The following is a 24833-nucleotide window of genomic DNA, read 5'->3' as shown; positions in this document are numbered from 1 at the left end:
ATGAAAGTTTTCTTTATAAATACAAGCAAAAAAATTTTTGGCTTTCAACCGATGTTAACAATTTGGCCAACAACTCTGGAATACCAATTGAGATCAAGGAAGAAGTCTCTGAAAAGAAGAAGAAATCCGTTCAAGTTGCATTTTCAGATAGCGGAAAAGACTGCGTCTATCTTTCTTGGCTTTTCAGCAAGGCGTTGAATTATGAGGTGAGCATTTACTTTCATTCAAATTGTTGCTTTTACCGTAGTATGTCTGTAAAAATCAAGTTTACGATTCGGAAGGACGAGTGATAATTCACCATAATAACGATGTTACCTGCGATATTCTTAATTTGAACTACACCTTTCTGAAAAATTACCATCTTTGGGATTTTCATGAAAAAGGAAAATCGTACATTGTAGAATACCATCTCGATCGGGATCTTTTATTCGCTCACGGAAGATTTGTCGCTGCTGATGCGAGAAGTTTTGATGCAGAAGAACAAGGCTTCCACTGGTGTAGAGGCGAGCCTTCTTTTGTCAGTGGGATTTCTTACTACGTTTTCAATGACGAGTTCTATGTCCAGAAAAATTTTGCCGAGTATGTATTATTCCTTCGAAATTTGCTTAGTCATTTGAATTTCAGACTCAGCGTTATTTGCATTCATCAACAATGACAAGCAAAGAAATTCTAGTCTGAATCCGTATCTTCAAAAATAAAAATATTTAGTGCTCAAGGTCTTTATTTCATGACTGCGATAGAGGATGAGATTGCAAAGAAAATCGTGAGACCAAAAGATCCGTAAAATGTGTTATCATCGAATTTATCAGTAACATAGAATCCAAGTTGTGTCCCAGTCAGAGCGACGGCAATCAAAACTAAAATATGTTATGTTTGAAACCAATAACAAATTGTTCTATTAAAATACCAGTAAAATAAAAAGTTGCAAACTGAGCTAAATTCTTCTTTGAAAAGCAAGTCAGGGGAGGCAAGACAACTGCCGTAAAAGCGACAAAGCTGAATATCGCAAGGAGGATGATTTCAATGATGGAAAGAGAATCGTCTTCTGGATTGGAAGCTGATCTTGTTGTAGTTGTTATTTCAGTTGGGTTTTCTGTAGAAATTGTTGTTTTGTCTGTAGTTATTGTCGATTCTGTACTTGAGGTGGTGGAAGTTGTTGATTCTGTTATTTTGGAAGTTGAACTCGTGGTCAAAGATGTCGTTGAAAGTGTCGTTGAAGTTGTTGAAGTGGAGGTTATTATAGAAGTAGAACTAGTAGTCGAACTTATGATTGTAGACGTAGATGAAGTAGTAGTTGTAGTCGTTGTTGATGTTGTTGTTGTTTTTGTAGTAGTTGTCGAAGTAGTAGTCGAAGCAGTAGTAGAAGAAGTAGTAGTCGAAGTAATAGTAGAAGTAGTAGAAGTAGTGGAAGTAGTCGAAGAAGTAGTAGTAGAAGTAGAAGCAGTGGTAGTAGTAGTTGTAGTTATTGTAGTAGTGGAAGTAGTAGAACTGGTCGAGGTTGTTGTCGAATCAACGGGAACATAGTTAAATGTTTCAATTTTTATCACAAGCTTCTCTCGAATTCGCTTGTCAATCTCGTTATTCTCACGAGCATCCTCGAAACTTTCTTCGATCATTTTCTATTTAAATTTGATATTATAGCAAGATCTTAAACAGTATCAAGGATAACGATTATCGAGTTCTAAACGTTTATGAATCATTAAATTTATCAAAAATTTCCTTGATTTCCTCCTCTTCTTCTGATTCTGACTCGAATAATATTGTTATAGGATCATTTTGTTGTGTTTTCTCCTCCTGGCATTGTCCCTCCAAGTATTTGAATGGAAATTTAGCAAAACAAAAAGAGGCAAAGGGGTCGCAGAACGCTTTTTTATACTCATTTTGAAGGGCAATGTTGAAAGAACAATCGTCGTCGTAGTCTGTAATGGAACATCATAAGTGTTCTGTACTCGAAGTTGGGATTTTGAACTAAAAAGGCAAATTGCATTATAATAGATTACTTATTTGAAATAAATTATTTCTCAAAATCAGGTTAAGGGTAATGGTATACATCGGCGCGGCGCCGCAGGCTCGATCCGCGCTCCACAAGAAACTATTTCTCACGAGGCCGTAAAATATGAACGGATCGAGATTTTTACGAGATTTTAACAGATTCGGAATCCTCAAAGTCTCTTCTATAAACTGATCGAAAATTAAAACAATTTTCAAAGAGGAACAATGTGAAAAGTGCCAGTTTCCTTCAAATGACATTTTCTCCATCATTTCTCATCCAAATTTTTTAAAATTAGACTGTCTTGTAGAGAATCGTCAGCTCTACAATTCCTGTGTTTCAGATTTTTGTTTTAAGCTTTCATTAATTTTACATCGCAATTTGTAAAGAGCGCAGCGGGAGCGCGCCGCGAGAAATAGGAAGCGGAGAGGCGCGGGCGAGAATAACTCTCTTTTCAAAAGAGCGCACATAATTTTTGAAAGCCCAAATGAAAAATCCGAAACACAGGAATTGTAGAGCTGACGATTCTCTACAAGACAGTCTAATTTTAAAAAAATTTGGATGAGAAATGATGGAGAAAATGTCATTTGAAGGAAACTGGCACTTTTCACATTGTTCCTCTTTGAAAATTTTTTTAATTTTCGATCAGTTTATAGAAGAGACTTTGAGGATTCCGAATCTGTTTAAATCTCGAAAAAATCTCGATCCGTTCAGATTTTATGGCTTCGTGAGAAATAGGTTCTTGCGGAGCGCAGATCGAGCGAGCGGCGCCGCGCCGATGTATACCATTACCCTTAAATTATATTCAAAATATGCTTCCAAATAGTTCCATTCCTAGGTCGGTCGCAGTTACGATGTACTCATTCATAAAAACACCATTATCAGCCGAGCCCTCATTATCTTTGCTCCTGTCGTAGGCATTGCTCCCATCGCAAAACCAAAGGATAAAAAGAAGCCTGAATTTCATTTCCTCTCGATAAACGGTTTGGTTGTTATTTCCTATGCCTGCAATAAGAGAAATGTGCGATACATAAACATCTTCGTTAGCGATGCTCTGCAAATAAGTTATTTGAAATAACTCGCCAAAGGAAACAAAAACAACCATTTCATGATTGTTTTTCCATAAATAAGGGATGATGGTTTTCGACATTTATTACGATGTGAAAGTGGCGGTGATAAGACAGTGCCTAAAGAATTATCTCTAATAAGCTAATTTTAGCTTCTCAAGCTTCCATCGTCTCTTGTTTCTCAGGAGTTTTTTCGCGAGCGGGTGAATCAGGTTTTTCCTCCTTGATTTCTCGGTCTCTCGATTTCGACTTCGATTTTTCTCTTCGTGTTTCGTTCTCTTTGGATTTTGATCGTTCCCTTGAATCGCGTTTTCTTTCCTTCGACTAAAAATAGAGCTAGAAAAAGAAACTGAAGTAGAAACTAACTCTTGATCTCTTGGAGCGTTTCGACTTTTTCGATCTCTCGCGGGATCGGTCTCGTGATCGTCGTTTTCTATCTCGACTTCTGGATCGCTTTCGACTTCTGGATCTCTTTCGACTTCTGGAACGCTTGCGGCTTCGGGAACGCTTTCTGCTTCGAGATCTCTTTCGACTACGGGAGCGTTTTCTACTTCGAGATCGTTTTCGTTCTTTTCTTTCTTTATCCCGACGCTCTTTTTTCTTCGCATCAAGAGCCTCTTGCTCCTCGGGATCTAAAAAGCAGCTAGAAGTGGTCAATATTGCTCTTTGTTTACCGAGATTGCCAGTTGCTTCTCCGAAGAAACCACTTGGAAGCCGTCCATCTTTGGCCGCTTTTAAGGCGTCAGCGATTTCAATAGCCGCATCAGCGGGCATTTTCGGCTTCACAGCGCTCTTCAAAATTGCACATCTAGACATTTCCACCTGAAACAAGATTTAACTACAATTTGGTGAAAGAGGCGCACCGTGAATGGTTTTTCATTGATTGTTTTGTCTTCAAGTTTGAGCGCGTTGATAATACTTGTGATTTCAGAGAACTCAACGTAACCCTAAAATAATTTCAAATTTCGTAGAGAAGAGATGAGGCCTACATCGCATTCTTCAGCAAAATCACCTTCCCCAGCGAGCGTACAGTACTTCACTTCTCCACATTTTTCAAAGAACTCCAAAAGGGCAGCATTGGTAGTCTTGGAAGGGTCAAGTCCGCGAATATGGATTGTTCGTTGAATTTGCTCACGAATCTCGATGTCCACTGATGGCGGAATAGTCTAGCAACAAAGATGAGAAAGGGAAAACGGCAAAATACTTACAGGAGCAGCTTCGAAGCCTTCGTTTTTCAGCAAAATTTCGAGGGTCGGTTTGTTTTGCGCATTCTGCCCGTATCCTTTTCCAGGGAAAAGTTGCTGGAGCGCTACGGCTTCTGATGGCATTTCATCTAGACAATTTTTTTAAATCAAGAAATCTTGGCAGTCATACCATTTCTCCAGGGAATAACTTGAATACACTTGTCGACCAAGATTGAATTTGTTAAATGAAGCGCCACAGCTGCGTCCCGTTTATGTCTATACTTGACAAAAGCGACTTTGGACGGGACTGGCATCAATGAAACACTAGAAAATCAAAGCTGCAATCAATGAAGACTTCACTTACTTTCTAGGATACATCTGGCAGTCCTCCAGGCGACCGATATATCCAAACATGTGACGGATATCATCTTCTTTTGTGGTGATTGCTAAATTCGCAATTTTCACCACATAACTGTCGTTTGGCGACCCCATCCGAGCTGCCTGAAGTTATTGATAAAATAAAAAGTGAAGCGATGTATATTTTTCATTAATAATCAGAAGAAGCGATTTATAAAAGAATTCAAGCGTATTTATGCACAAAAAAGGGAAGAAAGGAGTTTCTGTTATATATTTTCTCATCTTGGTTTTTGTAAGAATCTTTTCACTTGGACATAATTTGTTGTTACTGTATTTGCACGAGAATTGAACGTAAAGACGAATTATACAGGCATATGAAGATTAATCTTTTGAAGAGATATTTTCCGTTTAGATTTGTTTGAATTCGATCAAGCGAGATTTGCGCGTTTTCGGGCTTTGATGACGATCGTTTTATGCTCAAACTAAAACAGCGGTTTTTCATGATTGAAGGGGATCAAGATCAACCTGCTGTCGTGAAAGCTGACGGACGGTTCTTAGGAATGTATCAGCGTCAATACTGCCTCGCAAAAGTGCTTTATTCAGGAAATATATTGCGTCTTCGATGGCCTTAAAATACATTTATACGCTTTCTTACAGAATAGAAGGTACCTGTTCTTTATTGTGATGTGTAAAGATCTGCTTGTAAATTGGATTCGACGGCGTGATGATTTCTTCTGGGTTGATTTCTTGCGACTCCTCGAGTGATTGAAGTTCTCGGTCCATTTCTTCCTCCATTCTCTGGCATCGTCGAAGTTCGTCCTCGCAGGAAGCTCTTTCGCTTTCAATTTGCCCCATCATTGCATCGAGTTTTGATTTGCCATGTTTTAGCTCGCTTTCAGTGCTCTAAGAAGCAATAATTACAAGAATCAAAGGCTTCAATACCTTGAGTGTATCCACTTCGCTCTTTGACTGAGCCTGGACGTCAGCAAAGCGTCGTTTTAGAATGTCATTTGTCGAGTCTCGGATTGACATCAGAATCACGTCCTCGGCAATGGTATCAGAATCACTTCGACCATAATTAGAATTTCCTTGAGTCCCACCATAAGCTTTTGGAGCTGGAGGATATGGTGTTGGCCCTGAAAAGAGATGATAAAATGAAGGAAAAGGTCACTTCCTGATTTGTACCTTGTGAGGGTTGGGAAGGATAGCCTCCAGAAGACGGCGGGTAAGGCTGATAACCACCAGCACCTGAGCTTGGCGGATACGCAGGCGGTGGATATCCACCAGCGCTGCTATTCGGTGGGTAGCCATTGCTAGGGGGATAGCCAGCACCACTTGTAGGCACGGGGTAGCTTGGTGGCTGAGAAGGATAGCCTGAATTATTCTGAGCGCCCCAGTAGCCGCCGCTAGACGGAGGTCCAGCGGGATAGCCAGCACTTGAGGATGAGTGTGGAGGGTATGCGGTTGGTTGAGGAGGACGAGCAGGCGGAGCGGTTGAAGAACGAGCAACGACGGGAGGATCAGAGCCAAAACAAGTCGCTAATACGCCAATAAGTCCATTCAGATTTGATCGTGATGCGGACCACTCATTCAGATAGGGAAGGTAGACCTAGAATAGGGAATCAAATGTTATTGTGAGTGTGGGATTTCATACCTTTCCATTTGCATCGACATGTCTACCCTGGCGAATATTCATCGTAGATGTCGGCCGGACGAAAACAAGCGGTGCACTCTCGGGAAAACTCGTGTAAAGCCAGATTTCGATCGGAAAATTATATTGCTTGCCCTTGTAATACGCTGGAATGGTGCCATTGAGATTCGCCAAGTCTTCAGAATGCCCATTGTCATGTGTGTATCTTTTGACCGAAGGTTGAAGGTCCTTGTAGAAGCGCTGCATTTTCTCGACTTGCTTGACCATTTTTGAGCAGTTTGGGTAATGCCGAGCACGCTGCCGCAGTATTTCAGCCATTTTTGAGCCTTTCTGAAAATTGGAGTTCCAACTTTACTGAATTCTTTTAAGAATTGGCAGATTTTAGTGATTTATTGAAACATGTGTCAGAAATGCGAAGTTTTTAAGGGAAAAGTCGACAAGTCAGTTTTCTATTATTTGCAGCAGAAATGGTCTTATTTCATCAATTGTCTATTGACAATAGATAATATCGTAGGAAAGAAGGACTTTTAATAAGTGTTTGAATAAATGAACGTTTCAAAATTGAAATTGAGCGAAACAAAAATGCATTCGAAGCAGTATCAAATAGCTGGGGCGCGAAAGAAGCAGAATTTTTCAGTGATAAACTGTACAAAATGAAGACTAAGAAGAAGGACTTTTGATGGATAGATAAAGCTTTTAGCTTTTTTCGGGATGCCAGCCATGTTTCTTGTGCATAATGCTGATTTTTCGGAAGTCAGATCGCGCAGCCTCGAGAGTGTATTTTGGTCTGTTGAGAGTTGAGCTGACGAAAAGCATTCTTCGGCCGTTGTATTCTTCTTCGCTCATGTCAGCTGGCTTTCCGGCAGTTTCTTCAAACTCTTTTTTGATGATTTCCTGAACGCGACCACGTCCACGAACGAGGGAGACAGCGATCTGAGTGCAGACTGTTTCGGGGGAATATGCCGGGCACCAGCCATCGGCGGTGAGCATTTCCATACACATTGCTCCCCCTGGAAATGTGTAGCCTTTGTAGAGAACGGGTGCGACGACTCGGACAAAAGGGGGCGCGAACTAGGGACATTTAGTTCAAGAATAATAAATAATTCTTACTGGATAATCCGCACTAAAGTGAAAGCGAAGCTCGACTCCTATCTTTTCCTTCTTGATCTCGGACAGTTTGGCAAGATCCTTGGCCAGTGGTGATGTCGGTTCAAAATCGTGCTGAACAAAGCATAAGCGAGAAAGAACGAAAAAGAAAACCTACGAGAACGACTTTCCATTCATAAATATTGTCTTCAACGATTTCGATACTGAATTTGCCGTCTTTCAGCGAATCAGATTTGTAGATTGCTTTCAGCTCTTTGAGAAGACGATCTGAAGCGGCTACTGATGCTTCTGATGATCTAAAGAAGCCGCTTAAAAATGGAAAACTACGCTAACACTTGCCTAGAGAATTGTCCTAGCTTCTTCGCTGCTTTGGACGATATCTTTTCAATCGCGACAGATTGTTCTTCAGTCAGACCTTCGTCCTTATCGATTTTTTCTTTGACATCCTTCTCTTCCGCCCAATTCAAATCATCATCGTCAAATTCTTCGTCTGTTTCTCCTTCTTCATCCTCATCATCAGACAACGACAGATCTTTCATTTCGTCTGATTTCAAGCTCTCGAATGAGCTCGAAGAATTTTCCTCCTGAGAAGTCAAGAGAGGGCTTATGTCGAGCTGGAAAACTTCGTTCAAAGTGGCAATAATATGATCCACAGATTTCGACAAGGAAGACTTCAATGCTGGATTGTTGGGCCCTTGAAGATCTTCCAGCATCTGAATACGAAATTCTAGAATATGCGCTGTTTAGTGAAGGCCAAAAGGCGATCACGGTCGGTTTTTTGGTTTTTCGGAAGTCCGGATTGAAAAATGAGCGAGGAAGGAAGATGTTGAATTGATCAAAAATTCAAAATAATATGTAATAATGCGCAAAAAGAATCATTTAATGAAATCAAATGATTTCAATTGAAACTCTGAAAAGATCCTCCGGCGCCGCCGAAATATGAAGATTTATACCCAGATCTAGTGAATCCTGGCCCTCGATTAGCTGACGCGCCACCACCTTATTTCCCTGGGCAAAACTCGAGAGCGACCCTTATTTCTGGAGCTCCTGCGGAGGACTATCCAGTTCATCCGGATTTGAGAAGATCCGTCGATAGTTTCACCGCTTTTCTCGAGGTAAAACAGAGAATTAAAAAACTTTTTTACTCATTGTTTAGGACCTCAACCATGGCCGAATTAACATCGACATTCCGGAGGCATTTTCACGGGAAGAAATGCAAGAAGCAGCTCAGCAAGCGCAAATTGAGCGCTTCCGCCAAGACAGTATTCGATCAATGAAACTTGGCATGTTCTACCTTGCCCTCATCCTCACCACTTCGGTCGTTCCTTACATGTTTCCAGTCGCTTTCGTGATCATCATGGTCACGTGTTTGACTGAAACAGTGAGAAACGCAGGCAGACAAGGTAACAACCATCAAAGTCAACATTGCATTTATTGCATATTTTTGTGAAATTATTTGTAGAAAAAAACTCTATTTTCTAGCGATGGTGTACTCTCATTGGGTCGAAAATCAAAATAACGGAGAAGTTATCTAAGTTTTTAACCTTTAAATAAAGTTTTTTTCTATAAAAATCAAAGATTGTAAGCGTTAGAGTGTACCTGCTGTATGAACTCATTTTCCGAGTCGCTGAACCAGATTGGGAGCTGTTTTGGATACTCATCAGGGACCGAGCATGTGATCGAGTGCTTGAAGCTCCCTGAAATTCTTATTGTTAGGGAAAGATTGAGAAGGTAGCTAGCCTTTGAAAGAGATGATGACTTCTTCAGTATGACATTTTACTGTAAGCTTTTCATGACTTTTTGGATACTTCTCTGCTAAAGTACTCAGTTCTTCTTTGACACTTTTTTGAGAACTCGCGATTTTCGACATACAGTCTGACTATACAGAAATCAAAAATTACGAAGAAAGTTGAAAGCGAAGTAACTTTTTTCTAAAACTAAATTTGAAGATTTTGAAGAAGAGAAGATTTTTGATTGGTCAGAAAGCACACCTACATAAAAACATAAAAGAGTAGGCAAAAGAGATTGAGTCATAATCTGAGTAATGAATGAGATGCAAGAAAAATGCTAATCAAGAATTGAAAATTTTTGAACGAAAATTAAAGGACAAGGCTGGTGATTGAATGAAATTTTGTACTAGACTAATTTGAGAAGAAGTTTTCAGTAACGGTTGAACTTTGTATTTTTTTGTTTATTGTGTTTTGCAATTGATAAAGTATCATTTTCTGGCTGGCGGGAATTGCAGATAGGACAGAAGAAGTTTGTTCTTGTTCAATGAAGAGCTATAATTTTTAAAAGGAAATTTCCCAGGTCTTGAGAGTTCCATCTTGGGCAGAGCTCATCAATCGAGTCTCACTGGTCCACTCGAGGCCGGAAATGGCAGCCATTCGGTGAGCCAAGGGAATTTCGACTTTGCGTTCTTCGAAATTGTGGACGATAATTTTTTGGTCAATGTTTCCTTCATAAAAATTAATTTGGGACTCAAGGAAGAGAATTTCGTACCTGATGCGAGCCAGCCGTTTTCTGAGAAGGCTAGGGAAGTGATTCTAGCGCGGTGGCCGTAGACTTTTTCGATTATGTGATGGTCGTTACTATCGACGATACTGATACAGTTGCTCTTATCTGCGACGGCGAGTTTTTGACCATCAGGGCTAAAGAAATTGAGTAAGTTTATCCCGGCAAAACAGGCTGTCCAACCTGAATCTCACAGCAACAACAGGATCTTTGATCGCAATATCAGTCTTGTTCGTCAGTTCGCCGCCTGCTAGAGAATACTGGAAAGCACCAGCAACTTCCTTCGCGCCAATGATCACCTTGTCTCCTTTGCAAGCAATGCAACTTGGTTCAAAGCCGAGTTTCGTCGCTGAAACTTTGTTTCCATTCACGACCAAAGCTTTTTCGGTGGTCAGAACGACTGGTTGATTATTTCCGGCGAAGGAAATGGACTTTGGCTGCTCGCCGAGGTCGGTCGCGGAATCGGAAATAGTCTGCTCGGAAATTGAAGAAATGCGGAGTTTGTTATCGTTGCCGACAGAGACGAGACCGTCAAGGTTGTCTGTGGCAAGGTCGTTAACAGAAGAGCCATGTCCCTGAATATAATTCATGATTGAATTTCTAAACCCCCTCCTCACAACCTCCAAACCCTCCTCTACAAGTTCACTACACATTGTATCCCCCTATCTCGATCCGTTTAAGAGCCTATAAAGGTCAAATGATGGGCCAACCTAAAAAAACGGTGATAGAATCATTGAGGCTTGCGGATTTTCAGTTGCATGAATATCTAATGAAGAAAATTTCTAAGTTCGAATTTGAATAAATATTTATTATATATGATACACCATCAATCAAGCTGCAACAAGGGAAACAAAACTCGCGTCATTTTGTAAAATTCGTGTGAGATGAATTACAACGCTCTGTCGTGCGCTTATTCATAAAGCAGATGTACTGATGGTGCTAGAGAACTACCGCTCGTACTTTTGTGTAAAATGATTCCTGCTGAGAACACCTGCCTCAGAGGCAGTGTCTGTTAGGCCGATTAGTAGATTTGATAACCCACTTGATTTTATCTACCTATTTTGAAATGATTTAAAATTTGCATTTGATATTAAAGGATTTTCTACCTTTCCAGTGAAACATTTTGCCTCGCCACCAAGAGCATCCCAATAGCAGACATTGCCGTCATAATCACCAGTAATTGCAGCTTTCAAACCACTGTGATAGGTCAGACAATTGATGTTTTTCTGATGGCCATTGATTTCTCTCGCTACTTTTCCACTAACAAGTATGATTAGGTCGCTCTAACGCGAGCATCTACCTGTTTTTGTCGAGATAATTGATCTTTCCAGAGAGCGAAACCGAAAGAATATCATTATTCTGCCAGAGACAACCGTACTGCTGATCCTTGATATCTTTACCCATGACGAACTCGTTCACAACAGAGCTCGTCTCCACATCCCAGATCTTGCAGGTTTTATCGCCACTAGCAGTGACGATTTGCGTTCCATCGGCGCTCCAAGAGCAAGCATAGATTCCACCGCCATGGGCTTTGTCGACCTGTGACTTCTTTTCGCCCTCTTTTCCATCGTAAAAGATTAGCTTTCCGTCTGAAGAAACGGTGGCAAAGAGCGATCCAGCGGGGTTGAAACGGACACAGTTGACGAATCGATCATGATCCTATTCTGTTAGTTAAAAGAGGAAAGAAATGGAGCTAACCTTGAGTGATTTGTTGAATTTGTAAGGCACTCCGTTGTAGAAAACCGCGGTGGAATCATCAGATCCGCAAATCGCACGAAAAGGACGACCAGATTTGAGATCAACAGAAGTAACAGTCTTCCCAAGTCCAGTAAAATCACCACACTTTGATCCCGAGTCCCACAAAAAGGCAGCGGCGTAGTTCTGTCTACCATCCCCGCCAACAACGATTCGTTTCGATTCACCGTCCCAGGCAAGGTCGCGAATTTCGCCGGCAAAGGGGTGGTACTCATATTTCAACAAATGCTCTACAAATCATGCTCCTGCTTCATTTCTACCGTTTTTCGTACCTTTATTGACGGTATCCCAAATTCGCACTTTGCCAGATTTGTCCGCAGAAGCGATATAAAACCCGCTTGGCGCATATTTCGCCACTGTCGTCTTTGCGGAATGCTCAGTGTAGATATCCGCAATTGAAGGATTTGCAATATCTCGGATAACAACTGAGTTTCCAGCGCAGTAGACGAAGTTCTTGCCCTTTGGATCGCCAGAGAGAATGAAGGAACGACCTCGCTCGACTGGTGGAAGAGGCGCGATTGTTTGGATATTTTCAAAGGGCATCTTCTCTATAAAAAGTCTCTAGCAACGAATAAAATAGAAAAAATAAATCAGGAACTGTTGAAAAATAAAAAAGGCATCATTATGTAAAGATTGTAAAAGAAGAATTGTGTAAAAATAAAGAGAAATTTTCGAGTTTCAGAAGTAGTGCGCAGTGGTGGATGAGTGTTAAACATTTATCTGCCAGAAACTGGGGCGGAAGCGCGGGTGAGCTCATCTAACTGGTATTTGAAGGAATTTGCGATAGTGTCGGCGAACGGAGCACCTGTTCTGCGGTTCACACAAATTCAGTTATTAATTAATCGGAAATCTGATTCAAAATATCTTTTGATTATGAAAGTTTAGGAACTGCTCCTGCATCAAGAACATCTCGTATGCTCTGGAGCCACGATTGATCACCCTTGTCCGTCATTAAGTTTCCAAATTCTGATGCTGAAATGTCCAGAATCTCGCAGACTTTAGACTGGACGCCAGTATGAGAAGATTGTCTTGAAGCTTTTTGTCGGCCGACTCTTGCGAAAAGCTCTTTGGCGAGGAGGTTGACGGTGTTGACGAGTTCCGACTTGGTTCCGTTGATTTCATTCAGTCGATCGCGTAGTAGTTGAAGAGCTTATCAATTTTAGCGAAACAAAAATGGAAATCTTGAACCTTTATCATTTGATTCCGCCATATCTTCATTTGCCGCCTGAAGCTGTTCCTTTTTCGCTTGGAACTCTCGTTCTTTTCTGTTCATATCAATCTTCATTTTTGCTTCCTGGACCTCCAGTTCCTCTACCTTCTTTCTCAGGTTATGAAGCTCAACTGAATCAATAAAGAAAAACTAAAATCAAGGAAGACTAACGTGAAACAGCTTCTTTTTCCATTTTGATATCTTGGGCATGCCGACGTAGATTTTGACTTGTTCTTTTATTTTGACATAAAGAAGAGGTCTGATCGTCGAGTTTTTCTTCCAGCGACTCAATTTTTTTTCGATGATCTTGAAACCGTCAATAAAAAACTTGAAAAGATCGCATACCTTGTCTTTCTTTTTCAAGATTCTTGATCCTCGATCTTTGCTCCTCAATCAAAAGCTTTTTCTGCTCAAGATCTTTTTGAAGCCTGTCGATCTTTTCTTTGCTTCCTCTGGTTTTTCTTTGATCGGAATCGACGGTGTTCTCGATTTGTTCAAGTTTGTTTCGAAGATGAGAGTTTTCAGCTGTGGTGTTCCTGACACGTGCTTGAGCTGTTCGTAGTTTGTCAGGAAGATCCTCAAGGTTTCGAAGATTAAGGTTTTCCGATGAAAGCTTTTCGATCCTTATTTTCGGTTCGATATTTCCATGGAGATGTTATAAATTCGACTATTTTACTTTAAAAAATTAAGTGCGATCATAAAGAGAAGCACTTGCGACTTTTTGGGACTTGGTTTCTATGTGAAAAGTATAAATCAGGAGTATACAATGAAAATATACTTTGTGTTGCTATCATGATATGCGATATAAGAGAGTTCAGACTGTCAAGAATTTTAAAGAGCAAAAATTCGAGATGGTCAATCGTGAAAGCAGATTCAGACACCCGTATGAAATAAGCTACGAAATCAAGTACGGTTCGCAAAATAATGTGGTTTATTTGGGTAAACTCAAGTCAAAAAATCTTACCGACAAGGACAAGCAAAAACTAAAGAAATTACAACAAGAAATAGTTGAGAAGGGAATGAAAATCGACGAGCTTGAAAAGCAAAATCTATTCATCATAGAAAAATACGATAGCCTTCAGCAAGAGCATCTTGAATGTATTCAAGTAAAAAGAGAGCTAAAGGCTAAGCTTCAGAAGCTGAAGAAAGAGAGGGAGGAGAAGGAAAATCAACTGACAAAACTACAAAATGAAAAAACTGAATGCGAAAAAAAATTTAAAGAGGTTCATGACAAATTAGTAGACCAAGAAGAAAAGAACAACAGCCTTCATGAAAAGCAAATTGTAAGTATACAAACTTATAAAAACTTCACACTGATTAAAAGGAGCTGAAGAAATTGAACGAGAAGAATAAAGAAGCAGCTAAAAACTTGACTCGCGAAAATCATCAGCTGCAGACGGCTTTATCTGAACGAAGTCAAGAATTAAAACATGTTCAAGAGGCCCATCAGAAAGACAAGTATATGATCTGTGGATTGGAGAAGCAAATTCTGAAGATTCAAAATGCCCACGAGAAAGAGAAGAATGACAAAACTGATCAATGGAAGGATCTTATCAAATCAATGATGATGAAAAATGAAGATGAGTTGAAGAAATCAAGCGAAAAACTGAAAGAAGAAAGCAGTCTTCGAAAATTATCTGAAGCTAAAAACGGTGCCCTTCAAAGAAAAAATCAAGAGCTTGAAAATAAAGCACGAAGACTTCAGAAAACACTGGAGGAGGAATATAAAAATAGAAGAACTCAAAATGAAGAGATTGACCAGCTTCGCGAAAAGCTTGAAAATTTTGCTTGTCCGATATGCTACGAGTTAGTTTTTACTTTTCATCTATTTATTTTTACATGTCATTTATTTAGCATAAGCTTTTCGCCAATTACGGCTTCTTCAGTGCTTTTGAGTTCTGTCTTTGCATCTCAAAAGCACTGAAGAAGCCGTAATTGGCGAAAAGCTTATGCTAAATAAATGACATGTAATTGAACTCTCGTCAACTAAAGATATTTATTTTTATTTTGAAAAAATGAATCTATTTTAAGCAATTTCAACACGGGTGATCATTTCTCATTTACGTTGGAACGGTGTGGTCATGTTTTTGGGGAAAAATGCATAAGAGAGACAATAAGGATAGTCTCAGCTGATTAACAGCTATGCTATTTATAATATATTTATTTTGGCGAAAAGATGAGATCAAATAAAGACAAACTTCTCGATGTCATGTTTGCAACAAGAAAGCAAATGCAGACCAATTAATGAGAATCATTCTTGTTTAAATTCATCAAAAATCAATAGAAACCTGGAAATAAAGAACCTTTCCTGACTGACATCGCTTCAATTCTCTGTGTTTGAATAGAACTTGCCTTCTTCAGCTTCCTACACTCATCACTCAGCTGATCTCTCGATTTCTTAAAATCATTCCTTTCGCCGATAACGACCAAGTGTGATTTTCGTTGATCTCGGAGCTCTGCCTCCACGTCAGCTTTTTTCATCTTGAGTTCTGTGATTTGTCTCGCCATCTTAGACTGCGAGTTCTTGAGCATCTTCATTTCCAGCGCTGCCGATCTCGATGTTTTTTGACCCATCGGTTCGTCGATTGAGTCAACGTCGCTGACATCGTCATCAACCCTTTTCCGATATCGCATTCGGACCATATTGAGCTAAAATAAACGTCAAGAACAATCACCGAAATCATAAATTTACCTTCAAGCCTTCGATCTTTCCATTGAGCTCCTCAATCGTCAGATCTTTACCCTCCAACTTCACCCTCACATCTTTCAGGTTCTGCTTGAGTCTATCAGAGTTCTTTTCTGATCGCTGGAGCTCGGCTTCCATCAAATCAAGCTTGTCTTTTGCGATGATCCACTGATTTTCGAAGTGAGCAGCTTTTATTTCCAAGTTCGTGAGCTTTATCTCTGCGTCCCTTGATTGAACAATCTTTGAATTCACTAAAACTCGTTTGATATTAGAAAAAAAAGGGCAAAATCGTACCTTTTGCTTTGAGCTCTTGTTCCCTCGCCCTCAACTGGTCAAGATTTTCCACCAAGTCTCCATTCTGCTCAATAATATTCTTCAACTCCGCTTCCATCGCTCCTCTCCTCTCCGTAGCAGCTGTTAATTGTTTGTGATGTGCAGCCATGATCTCCTGAAGCTGCTTGTCTCTGAGTTCTTTGCTTGCTTGTCTCTTTGTCTGCAGAACATCGTCCTTTGAGACAGCTAATTGCGCTTCATCGAGAAGAGCTTGTATTTGAAATCTGAAAAGGAAGAGTTCAGAAAAGGCTTATTCATCGATACATTAAACATCTTTGAGTCATGCTCTAATTCAAATGACAACAATGCTCTATCAGCGTGTTTTTCCTTATTTGGTAACTTGTTAAGGTCAATGATCATTTATGACTATATTTGGCGGAACTGGGCTAGACAATCTGCGTTTAAATTACAGTCAAGCCCCAAAAATATGATTTATAAAAACTTTATTTAAGTGTCTGTACCTAAGCGAAATAACTTCTTCATCTTGCCGCTTCCTTGCTTCCTCAATTTCGAGTAACAAGCTTGTCTTTTCATTCAGTGTCGAATTCAGCTTTTTGATCTTCTCTTTCAACGCCTGATCCTTTCCTTGCGAATTCTTGTGCTTCTGTTCCAGCTTTTTACAGAACAAAAGTAGTTTCTTTTGCGACGCTTTGAAATGAACAACTTGTTGTCGGTGCTGAACTTGTTGATTTTTCAATAAAAGCTGCGCGTCGGCGTGGAGCGTTTGAAGCTGAGTGATGAGGGCTTTTTGCTCCGCGATTTGGAGACGAAGGTCTTCTACGCTGTCCTGTTCTGTGAGAAGATCTTCTTGTCGTCGACGAAGCGTTTCCGAAGCCATCGTTGATTGCGCCTTTTCTTTTCGCAGTTCTTCCCTTGCTTCGTGAAGCTGTCGCGCGAGATTCTCTCGTTGAGTCTTCACTCCCGCGAGTTTGTTGATCGCTTCTTCTGCTCGTTGTTGCGCATCGACCAGATCGTCTTTTAATCCCTTGATGGTGATGTCTGTCGTCGATGGTTTCACACGAGGCTTGTACTTCTGGTCCTTCAGACTTTGCTCTAACTCGGTGTTTTGGCAAATTAAATCGGAGATGCGCCCTTCCGCGTACGAAAGCTGCTCTTTTACAGCTCTGGTCGTTGTTATCGCATCATTTTTCTCATCAACAGCGTTTTCTTTCGCTCTTCTCGACGCGTCAAGCTGGCTCTGGAGCTGAGCAATTTGCTCACGAGCATCTGACAACCGTCGTTCCAAGCGATTATCTCGACTTGCTGAGGTATCGAAGATTCGTTCGCGGAGCGAGTCATTCTCTTCGCGCAACCGTTTGATCTCGCTATCTTTTAATTTTAGGGCCGCAAGAGCCCGGGCAGCGCGAACATCGGAGTTCCAACGCTCCTCCCAGATTGAAATTTCTAGAGAGGAATGAGAGCTCATCCCAAATACAATTTCTAAAGAAGAATTCTTCAAGGAAATAGTAAGGAAGAGATTGTAGAAAAGAAATACTTTATTTGTATAAAAATAGTGTTCAAAAATATCTGTCAAGAGGTGCATAAAAGGTGAACTGAAAATTTAAAAAAAAGAAACTTTTTAGGAAGGATGGCCATAGTTTTTTCTTCTCCCTGCGTTCCACTGGACGCATTGCACCGAGTTGTTAGGCGCATGAGATGTCGAATGATACATTGGCGAGGCGACCCGCTTGTTGAGCGGTTTTCTGACTATCACCCGGATAAACTTACAAAATGAAAGAAATAAAGAAGGCTTAAAAAAGTCTAGTTCTAATTCCACACCTACAGGAACTCATAAAACATGAAGGATTATCCAACTGTCCTGAGGACACATTTGAGCGCACAGAATTAGGACGATTTGGAAGCCAATTTTGGCGGGAAGCGAGGCTCATTTGTGACATGCTTCTCAGATCGCTTGGAAGAGGGGAGTCCAGTAAGTCATCGTCATTGTCATCGTTGTTTTCGAGGTCTTGGAATTGATCTCTCCAACTCCAGCCATGGCTAGGGACAGGAATGGGAGCGTCTCCCCAGGCAGATAATGTTCCAGAAGAAGGACGAGAGGCTTGGGGCGAGAGCTTGCCAAGAGCAGCCCGGAGTTTTGTGTTTTCTTCTTCAAGCAGCTCCATGCGGATTTGATTGGCTTCGATTTGGTATAAAAGTTGTTGGTTGATGCTCAAATTCTAAACAAAGTAAGTTCCACTTTTTGTTTTACTGAATTTACCTCGTCGGGGACAGGAATCTGGTCCTTGACCAAATCGGGGTATGTAACGAGTAGCTTGCATTTTTCTTGAAACGACTTGTTTTCTTGATTGACTTTGTGTAATTCGTGCTCTGTATTCGCGAGTTTTTCTTCTCGAAGAGATAGTTTTTCGGTCAAGTTTTCGAGCTTAGTTTGAAGATTTTCTAACTGAACTTCGTGTTCGCAACATCTTCCACAGCTCGTCGCTAGAGAAAATGAAAAATCATGAGGTTCTCGTCAAGAATACCATTTTTAACTTGCTCCTTGAACATTTCAATCATCGACAACTGCTTCTTTTCCACTTGTTTTGCCCTTTCAACCTCTTTGGAAAGCACCGAAATAGCATCATCTTTCTGGACAAGATTTCTTCGAAGCTCATCGTTTTCCGCTTCGGATTTCTGGCTCTTGTGTTCAGCTTCCACAAGCTCGACCATTTTTCTCTTCATTTTGACGCTCTCGGTTTTGAAGAGTTTGACTTGAGAAGCAAGATCTGAATTGGCTCGCTTGAGCGTCTCATGCTCTTTTTCAAGGTTCTTTCTCGTCGTTTCTTCGAGACTCTTCGATCTGGAGAGCTCCTCCTTCTCTCGTGCTAGCTTTTCAAGCTTTTCTTTCGTCTTCGACAAGTTCTTATTCGCCGACGAGAGATGAAGACTATGCTCACGTGATAAGACATCTTTTTCTTCGCGAAACAGTTGAATATCGCGCTGGAGCGATTTTATTTCATTTTCAGATGCGTCCTTTTGTTTCTTGAGTGACTCCTTAGACGCCTCCCAGAGTGATTTGAACTTGTTCGATTCGTTTTGTTTCTCGTCGATTTGCGATTTCAACCGAACGACCTTCTTGTCAAAAGAGCTGAAGAGCTTTGTAATCTTTTCTTTTCCGGGTCAATTAAATGGAAAGATAATGATTTTATATTCTAAAAGGCATATTTTTGACCCTTTCCCATATCATTTCTTAGCGCTGTCGTTACTCTGACAAAAGTACACTTGTCCAATTTTCTGTTTTCTCGTTGCCAGATCTTGTTACTTTCGCAAGGCAAAACGTAGTTGTTGCAAAGAGTGTTGACCGATACGACAAGTGATTGAATCAAGGGAAACATTTCTCGGCGAACATCTTCTTCGTAGTTTGGCGAGTAGACCTTTGAGCTTCCACAGGGGGTATGCCCTCCAGTGAAGCCGGAAAGGTCACCTTGACGGAGCTTGACAATGGAGTTTAGGAGGGATTCTCCCGCGCCACCAATGGAGGTGAAAGAAACAGACTGAAAAACGCATGAGTGAGCAGTTTTTGCTCATCGAAACAAACCTGAACATCCGCGCAAGAGAGGATCAAAAAATGAATCCTATCGACGAGCAACTCCAACAAACTCAACTGCGCATGAAAATTGTTCATGACATCTTCACCTGCCGAGAAACGAGCTGATTGCTCCTCGACATCGATATCTTTCGCCTGACGCTGCGGAAACTTCCAGCTTGGTCCTGGATATGAATTCGGAAGCTTTTGAATAACACCTAGATTTAGCGTTTTTTAGCTTGAATGAAGGATGAAGATAATTACCTTCAACATCGAAGATATTTCTTTTTAGATCATTTATCGCTAATGCATCCCTCAGCTGGCTCCGATTCATTCTTTTAGCAAAAATACGAAACAACAACGAATAGAACAGCTGTTTGTTTTATTCTACAGCGACAGAATCATGCCTTACTCATAGAAAGAGCAGCCATAAGAATCATATGTAATAAATAAATAGAAAGTTGTATGTATAGGAAAAACAGATTGTGAAGATGTGATTTTTGATGCAACTTCAGCTTCTCAAAAAATGGTCATGAACATTTTTTCGTTGCAATTTTGCCGTGGATGGGAACAATTAACAAGGCTTGATTTCAGATTCGAAACATGCCACTTTTTTAAAACGTCTACTGGAAGAAATATCAGAATTATTCGGTTTTAGGCCGCCTTCGTGGCGCAGAAAGTCTATTGTAAGTTCCAAGGCCGAAGTATGTCACCAGCCAGAAGATAAAGTGACTGTAGTAGATTGAGCTCCAGACTGGCATGTACTTATGTTTCACAAGTAAGCTAGAAACAGTATTGTTAGAGGGTACGGTGAGAGATCGGAAGGTACCTGAATTCAATGATACAGAAGCCCCAAGTGGCAGATAAGTAAAGATAGCTGAAAGCGTTGCGGATTGATTGAGGTAAAGATTGAATTGCTTTGGAGTTGCCTGTGAACTTGAAGATCTCTCTTTCGCCGTTGACGACCTGAATACAAATGAGATAAGCATTTCAACTCAGGGACAATAACTTACGAAGAATTCTAGAGCAAACATTATGAAATAGCAAAGATGGTAGCCGTGCCAAATGGCCAAAAAGCCAAGAACAGCTGCTTGGGAGATGTTTTTGTTGCCTATCCAGATGCATCGTTTGTAAATATAACGGGCAACCCACTAAAATAAGGGACGAAACTTTTCGAAATTGAAGACAAGGAAGACTTACGTCGTTGGTATTCGCGTTGAAAGCCTTGACCATGTCAGTATATGACATCGCCTTGATGTACTGGCCGAGTTTGATGTTTGCAAGCGAGTTCCAGTTTGTTCGGCCATCTTCTTTCTTGGAATAGCCCATTCCAGTCAGGATTAAACCACCATTGCCCAAGGTCCAAATTGATATATACTAAAATCTGTGTTTTACTGAAATTTCCTTGGTTAATACCTTGTGCATGTGGGCCATTCCAGCGAGAGAGATATACCCCATTTTCTTCCAATACGGCCATTCGGTTAGAAAAGCTTGTGAGTCCAAGTAAGACATTGGAAAGTACATCTAAACAGCATGAAAACTTTATTTTTAACATCTTTTTTCTACCTTGAGAACTTCATTGAGTCCCATCAAACCGACCCCAGTCAGCGCCACCGCCATGGCTTTCTGAATGCACTTTGGCCGTTGTCCCTTTTCTTCCGTCAGTTCTCCATCGATAAGTTGTCTATACAGACTCATCGGATACTGAGGGCCAACAGACAAGCCCATGAAGGAGTACGAAAACCCAAAAACCTCCAAAAGACTTGGAGAATCTTTGAGAGCTCGTTCCTTCTGATCCTTCCGGATTTCCTCGTCGGTTTTGTTTCCGTCATACCGATCGTATGCCAGCCCGATCAGACGCAAACACATGATGCAGCCGGTCATGGTCCAGCAAATGTCATAATCTTCAGATTCTGTGGCGGAGTAACCCAAGAGGAGGTAGCCAAATTGGAAAGCGAAACTCAGTGGGAGGCAATGCTTGCTATCGCCGAGAAACTAGATTGATTGAAGGTCAAATAAGGGATCGTTGCGTTGAATTTTACCTTCAGAAAAGCCCACTGAGTAAGGGTACAAATGAAGGAATGGATGATATCCTTTCCGTAGCACCAGTAAGTCAAGCCCATGCCAGTTGAAGCGAAGAAAATGTTCTGAGTTGTCGGAGAACTTCCCCAGAAGCACCAGCGATGGGCGAGAGCAAGCGGATAGCTCGCCAGGACAGACCCGACGAGACGCAAGCCCGATTCCGGAACGCCCAGCGTTTCGGCCAAAACGTCCATCTTACAGTCTGATATCGTCAAAATAAAAAAATGTAGAAAAAAAAGTGAAAAAGTCGGTGTTTTTCCTCAATTTCACAAGACTCTTGGTTATTTGCAGTTCGCCAGTAACGCAGTGATGACAGTTTTAATTTCTACAGATAGTCAAAGGCGTGCCCAAAAATAGGGCACTCCCTATTTTTCGCGCTCCAATTCTGTATACTTTCCATTCCGTCATATTCTTCACTGAATTTCAGCAACATACTCGTCAAGGACAATTTTCATGTCCTTTGAGTCTCAATTTTTACCGACAATTTCGGCATTTTTGGCATCATTTTACCATTCTCTCTCATTCTCTGAAGAAAAAATTTGTGAAGAGATGTTTTATGAATAGGTAGTGTACAGTTGGATTTTGAATGAAGAGACAAAAAGTTGAATAGTTTTAAGTTTAGTGAGTGTTAAAGTTTTAAGGTAGGCAAGAGGAGGAAAGATGGGAAAATGGGAGCGAGAGTTGAAGAATAGTTTAGACATTTGATTCGTAAAGATGGTCTCCTACAGATTTCTCTTTTGGAGTGGCGATAAATGTGAGTAAATAATCTGCGTCTACTTCGTCCATGCCAGCAGGAGAAGAGGACCCATGGGTGAGAGAAGATGATGCTTCGAAAGCGGAATCGTCGATTGAAAGCGAGTTTTCCCTGTTTAGCCGGTTTTCAGTCGATTTCTAGGGGATTTTGTAAACAAAAAGCAACAGCGAAAAGGCACCTTTTCGGGAATAGGCGTGATGACCATTCGCCCATTCTCATTTCGGATTTGAAACTCGTCGATGTTCGATGGATTCTCGCTTGAGCCGTAGAACCATTTTCGGGAAAATTTAGATATCCGCACTTTCATATTCCAATCGCCGGTTTCCCAGCGAAGATTCGACAAGTTCATCGACGGACGAAGACCTTTCGGCAAATTGGGGATGCGCTCTCGGAGACTGGAGAGCGAGCCGTAAAAGTTTGGCAAATTCTGAAGAGAAGAATAATGATGAGAATGAACATGGGCGAAGACTTACAGGGAGCCGGACAGAAGGAATACTAGGGCGCCACTCGATATTACCGCCGAAGTTTTCTCGAAGCTTGTCACTGAATTCCCTGAAGCGTTTCATAAATGAGATGAAAATGCTTCTCGATCTTTTAAAAAGCTGTAAAAAGTTCTGACTGTAGTCAATTTGAAACACATTCCTGTAAGACACATTTATCTCGAATCCCTGCGTCGTGTTTTCAAAAGTTTTCTTGATGGAATGACTTGATTTGAGGAGCGCATCCAAAAAAGCCTGAATTAAACGTCGTCTACTTTGATTCATTTGAGGGAAAAATACCTGTTGGCAAGTGAAATCATATTTCTCGTAGTAAACAGAGGCCATAGAGGTCCTGATCGATTCGGGAATCTCGTAGCGATTTGGATCTTGGCGCAGGTTCTTGATTCTCTTCTTCCAGTCGCAATGATATCGGCAAATATTCACCTTCAGAATAATTGAAAAGTGGTTTAGAAGAGCGCCTTACCAAGTTGATGACAAAGGCAGCAATAAAGCAAGTCAAAACTAATGTGAAAAACGCCACATTCGCCTTCTCATTCGGCAAATACGATAGACGCACTTTAGTCGACTTCGCCTTATTTAGATCTTTGAAGGAAAATGGAACGCTAGAATTGATATTCTCGTCCTCATTGTCGAGAAGGTCGATGATATTTCCAACTTGACAGCGATATTCTCCAGCTGTTCTTTTATTCACATCTCGGACAACTGAAATGAGTTGTTATTTTTGCGATAATGATTGGTCTGGAGTCGTTTTTCAAGATATTGATTGGCCAGAAAAGAATCCTTACTTAGTGTTGATAGCAAATGACTGTGATTAGGAATGATTCTGTCCGTCACTTGTTCTTTTACTTCGAAGACTTCTGTGTATTCCTTCAAAGATTCGTTTTTCGAAGCGTTTATGAGAAACTCTTGATCAATCATTTTTCCTCCCGGAGTTTTCCAGTAGATTTTCGGCAGGGGATAGCCACTCGCTGCGCATCTCAACTCCGCCCTTTCGTATTCTATCGAGCTCACATCGCGATTGATCGGCCTCGGCGTGTTCGTTCCTTTGCACTTGAGATCATCTTCCTCCAAATCGTAAAAAGACTCGTCCTCGAGATTGTTTGGAACGAGACATTTTACATCGAGGCCTGTCAAGACGTCTCTGAGCGACAAAAGGCGCTTCTTGGTGCAGTCACATGACCACCAGGAGTTTCGGATTTTCAAGTTGAAAATTGAGAATTTCAGGAGTTTGTTGATGAAGGAATCGGAAAACCCGGAGAGATTGGAGCGCTTGATTTGGACATGCTCGATTTTCTGAAGAATTTCTTGATCGAGGGCTCATTTTTGTCCAAAAAATCGTGATTTTCAACAAGTTTTCATCGAATTTATTTTCTTCAAAAAATAGAATTTTTTTTTTAATATCTTCGGCAATTTTAAGCCCTGTTCCTAACAATATGTCTTCATCAACATCCGTTATATTGTAAAACAACGCTTCATCGACTGTATAATCTTCGTCAACTTCGATTTTTGGAAGATTGTTCGTGATTTCGATGAAGCCGATGTTGTCTCTCACGACTACTATTTCCAGGTTTTCATAAGTGTCGATTTTGAGGTTGTTTCTATTGGAATAGGAGCCGATTTGTCGATTGGAGTTTCGGATGGAGCCGTTTTCGATGAAGATTGTCGAGTTTGAGTCGCTTATTTCGCCGAAAATAGCCTGAAAATCAGGTGGTTTAAACTTTAGAATCAATGAAAATTACCTTTTGAACAGGGCGAATAATGTTTTCATTGATTCCTTCGAGAATATTTCCTTCTGTCGGGCAAATGAGCAAGTAAAAAATCTCTAGAATCTTCATGTTCTTCTTGAAGTCTTCATTAATAACCTCTCTCTTGGATTTTTTTACTTTTTCTTTCTTTTCACCAGGAATTTGAACTATCCGAAAATGCAGAGACGACGCATCGGACGATCAAACTAAACATAAATTGCATAATCATTGAGTAAATAAAAAGTAATAACAGTAACTCAAATTTGAACTTTCACAGTTCTTTTCCGAATCAATTTTCTCATAAATGTGCAAACGTAGTGATTATTTCTCTTTTTGAAAAAACGAACAAAAGACTTTGAATAATGGTTCCTC

The 24833-nt window shown here is 40.7% G+C and overlaps 11 protein-coding genes across 11 annotated transcripts; 1 reads left to right on the top strand and 10 right to left on the bottom strand.

Annotated features, from left to right (window-relative positions):
- Positions 1–703: 703 nt before the first annotated feature.
- Positions 704–1616, bottom strand: LOC145704508 (uncharacterized). Its single transcript, XM_081781960.1, has 2 exons — positions 908–1616; positions 704–857 (listed from the first exon to the last, which is right to left on the bottom strand). The coding sequence occupies exons 1-2, from the start codon at positions 1614–1616 to the stop codon at positions 721–723; spliced, it is 846 nt and encodes a 281-aa protein (XP_081638086.1). The 3' UTR covers positions 704–720.
- Positions 1617–3124: 1508 nt separating this feature from the next.
- LOC145705666 (putative splicing factor, arginine/serine-rich 7) lies at positions 3125–4742 on the bottom strand. The gene is made up of 8 exons (XM_081783149.1): positions 4606–4742; positions 4432–4565; positions 4266–4390; positions 4047–4223; positions 3921–4004; positions 3732–3879; positions 3424–3689; positions 3125–3381 (listed from the first exon to the last, which is right to left on the bottom strand). Exons 1-8 carry the CDS (start codon positions 4731–4733, stop codon positions 3214–3216), a joined length of 1230 nt encoding a protein of 409 aa, XP_081639275.1. The 5' UTR covers positions 4734–4742; the 3' UTR covers positions 3125–3213.
- Positions 4743–4767: 25 nt separating this feature from the next.
- Positions 4768–6603, bottom strand: LOC145705665 (tumor susceptibility gene 101 protein-like). Its single transcript, XM_081783148.1, has 6 exons — positions 6253–6603; positions 5784–6207; positions 5541–5734; positions 5268–5501; positions 5124–5225; positions 4768–5080 (listed from the first exon to the last, which is right to left on the bottom strand). The coding sequence occupies exons 1-6, from the start codon at positions 6565–6567 to the stop codon at positions 5027–5029; spliced, it is 1323 nt and encodes a 440-aa protein (XP_081639274.1). The 5' UTR covers positions 6568–6603; the 3' UTR covers positions 4768–5026.
- Positions 6604–6608: 5 nt separating this feature from the next.
- Positions 6609–9231, bottom strand: LOC145705667 (ubiquitin-conjugating enzyme E2 Q2-like). Its single transcript, XM_081783150.1, has 6 exons — positions 9097–9231; positions 8956–9053; positions 7725–8069; positions 7514–7684; positions 7360–7470; positions 6609–7320 (listed from the first exon to the last, which is right to left on the bottom strand). The coding sequence occupies exons 1-6, from the start codon at positions 9224–9226 to the stop codon at positions 6946–6948; spliced, it is 1230 nt and encodes a 409-aa protein (XP_081639276.1). The 5' UTR covers positions 9227–9231; the 3' UTR covers positions 6609–6945.
- LOC145704920 (uncharacterized) lies at positions 8163–8930 on the top strand. Its single transcript, XM_081782381.1, has 4 exons — positions 8163–8181; positions 8275–8471; positions 8513–8759; positions 8839–8930. Exons 1-4 carry the CDS (start codon positions 8163–8165, stop codon positions 8889–8891), a joined length of 516 nt encoding a protein of 171 aa, XP_081638507.1. The 3' UTR covers positions 8892–8930.
- A 91-nt stretch (positions 9232–9322) lies between the features above and the next one.
- Positions 9323–12207, bottom strand: LOC145705664 (WD repeat-containing protein 1-like). Its single transcript, XM_081783147.1, has 7 exons — positions 11898–12207; positions 11569–11855; positions 11171–11529; positions 10977–11130; positions 10054–10445; positions 9859–10007; positions 9323–9814 (listed from the first exon to the last, which is right to left on the bottom strand). The coding sequence occupies exons 1-7, from the start codon at positions 12166–12168 to the stop codon at positions 9648–9650; spliced, it is 1779 nt and encodes a 592-aa protein (XP_081639273.1). The 5' UTR covers positions 12169–12207; the 3' UTR covers positions 9323–9647.
- On the bottom strand, positions 12203–17290 carry LOC145701161 (uncharacterized). The gene is made up of 10 exons (XM_081778388.1): positions 16316–17290; positions 15816–16078; positions 15528–15772; positions 15139–15484; positions 13800–13818; positions 13181–13458; positions 13007–13141; positions 12814–12966; positions 12530–12774; positions 12203–12440 (listed from the first exon to the last, which is right to left on the bottom strand). Exons 1-10 carry the CDS (start codon positions 17278–17280, stop codon positions 12342–12344), a joined length of 2748 nt encoding a protein of 915 aa, XP_081634514.1. The 5' UTR covers positions 17281–17290; the 3' UTR covers positions 12203–12341.
- Positions 17291–17378: 88 nt separating this feature from the next.
- Positions 17379–18538, bottom strand: LOC145702435 (uncharacterized). The gene is made up of 4 exons (XM_081779659.1): positions 18338–18538; positions 18073–18296; positions 17670–18031; positions 17379–17557 (listed from the first exon to the last, which is right to left on the bottom strand). The coding sequence occupies exons 1-4, from the start codon at positions 18534–18536 to the stop codon at positions 17434–17436; spliced, it is 909 nt and encodes a 302-aa protein (XP_081635785.1). The 5' UTR covers positions 18537–18538; the 3' UTR covers positions 17379–17433.
- A 437-nt stretch (positions 18539–18975) lies between these two features.
- LOC145702436 (uncharacterized) lies at positions 18976–19750 on the bottom strand. Its single transcript, XM_081779660.1, has 3 exons — positions 19645–19750; positions 19393–19598; positions 18976–19348 (listed from the first exon to the last, which is right to left on the bottom strand). The coding sequence occupies exons 1-3, from the start codon at positions 19712–19714 to the stop codon at positions 19007–19009; spliced, it is 618 nt and encodes a 205-aa protein (XP_081635786.1). The 5' UTR covers positions 19715–19750; the 3' UTR covers positions 18976–19006.
- LOC145702434 (lysophospholipid acyltransferase 5-like) lies at positions 19746–21690 on the bottom strand. The gene is made up of 7 exons (XM_081779658.1): positions 21423–21690; positions 20947–21375; positions 20797–20904; positions 20581–20757; positions 20394–20531; positions 20210–20346; positions 19746–20163 (listed from the first exon to the last, which is right to left on the bottom strand). Exons 1-7 carry the CDS (start codon positions 21654–21656, stop codon positions 20025–20027), a joined length of 1362 nt encoding a protein of 453 aa, XP_081635784.1. The 5' UTR covers positions 21657–21690; the 3' UTR covers positions 19746–20024.
- A 310-nt stretch (positions 21691–22000) lies between these two features.
- LOC145701160 (uncharacterized) lies at positions 22001–24822 on the bottom strand. Its single transcript, XM_081778387.1, has 11 exons — positions 24713–24822; positions 24456–24667; positions 24125–24412; positions 24066–24087; positions 23502–24032; positions 23180–23418; positions 22996–23139; positions 22862–22950; positions 22690–22771; positions 22395–22643; positions 22001–22353 (listed from the first exon to the last, which is right to left on the bottom strand). The coding sequence occupies exons 2-11, from the start codon at positions 24549–24551 to the stop codon at positions 22156–22158; spliced, it is 1938 nt and encodes a 645-aa protein (XP_081634513.1). The 5' UTR covers positions 24552–24667; positions 24713–24822; the 3' UTR covers positions 22001–22155.
- Positions 24823–24833: the final 11 nt, after the last annotated feature.

This window comes from Oikopleura dioica, chromosome PAR, assembly GCF_907165135.1.
Source record: "Oikopleura dioica chromosome PAR, OKI2018_I68_1.0, whole genome shotgun sequence".
In the NCBI taxonomy this organism is placed as follows: Eukaryota; Metazoa; Chordata; class Appendicularia; order Copelata; family Oikopleuridae; genus Oikopleura; species Oikopleura dioica.
Note: the sequence above shows the minus strand (reverse complement) of the source record. Positions and strands in the feature narration are given on the sequence as shown.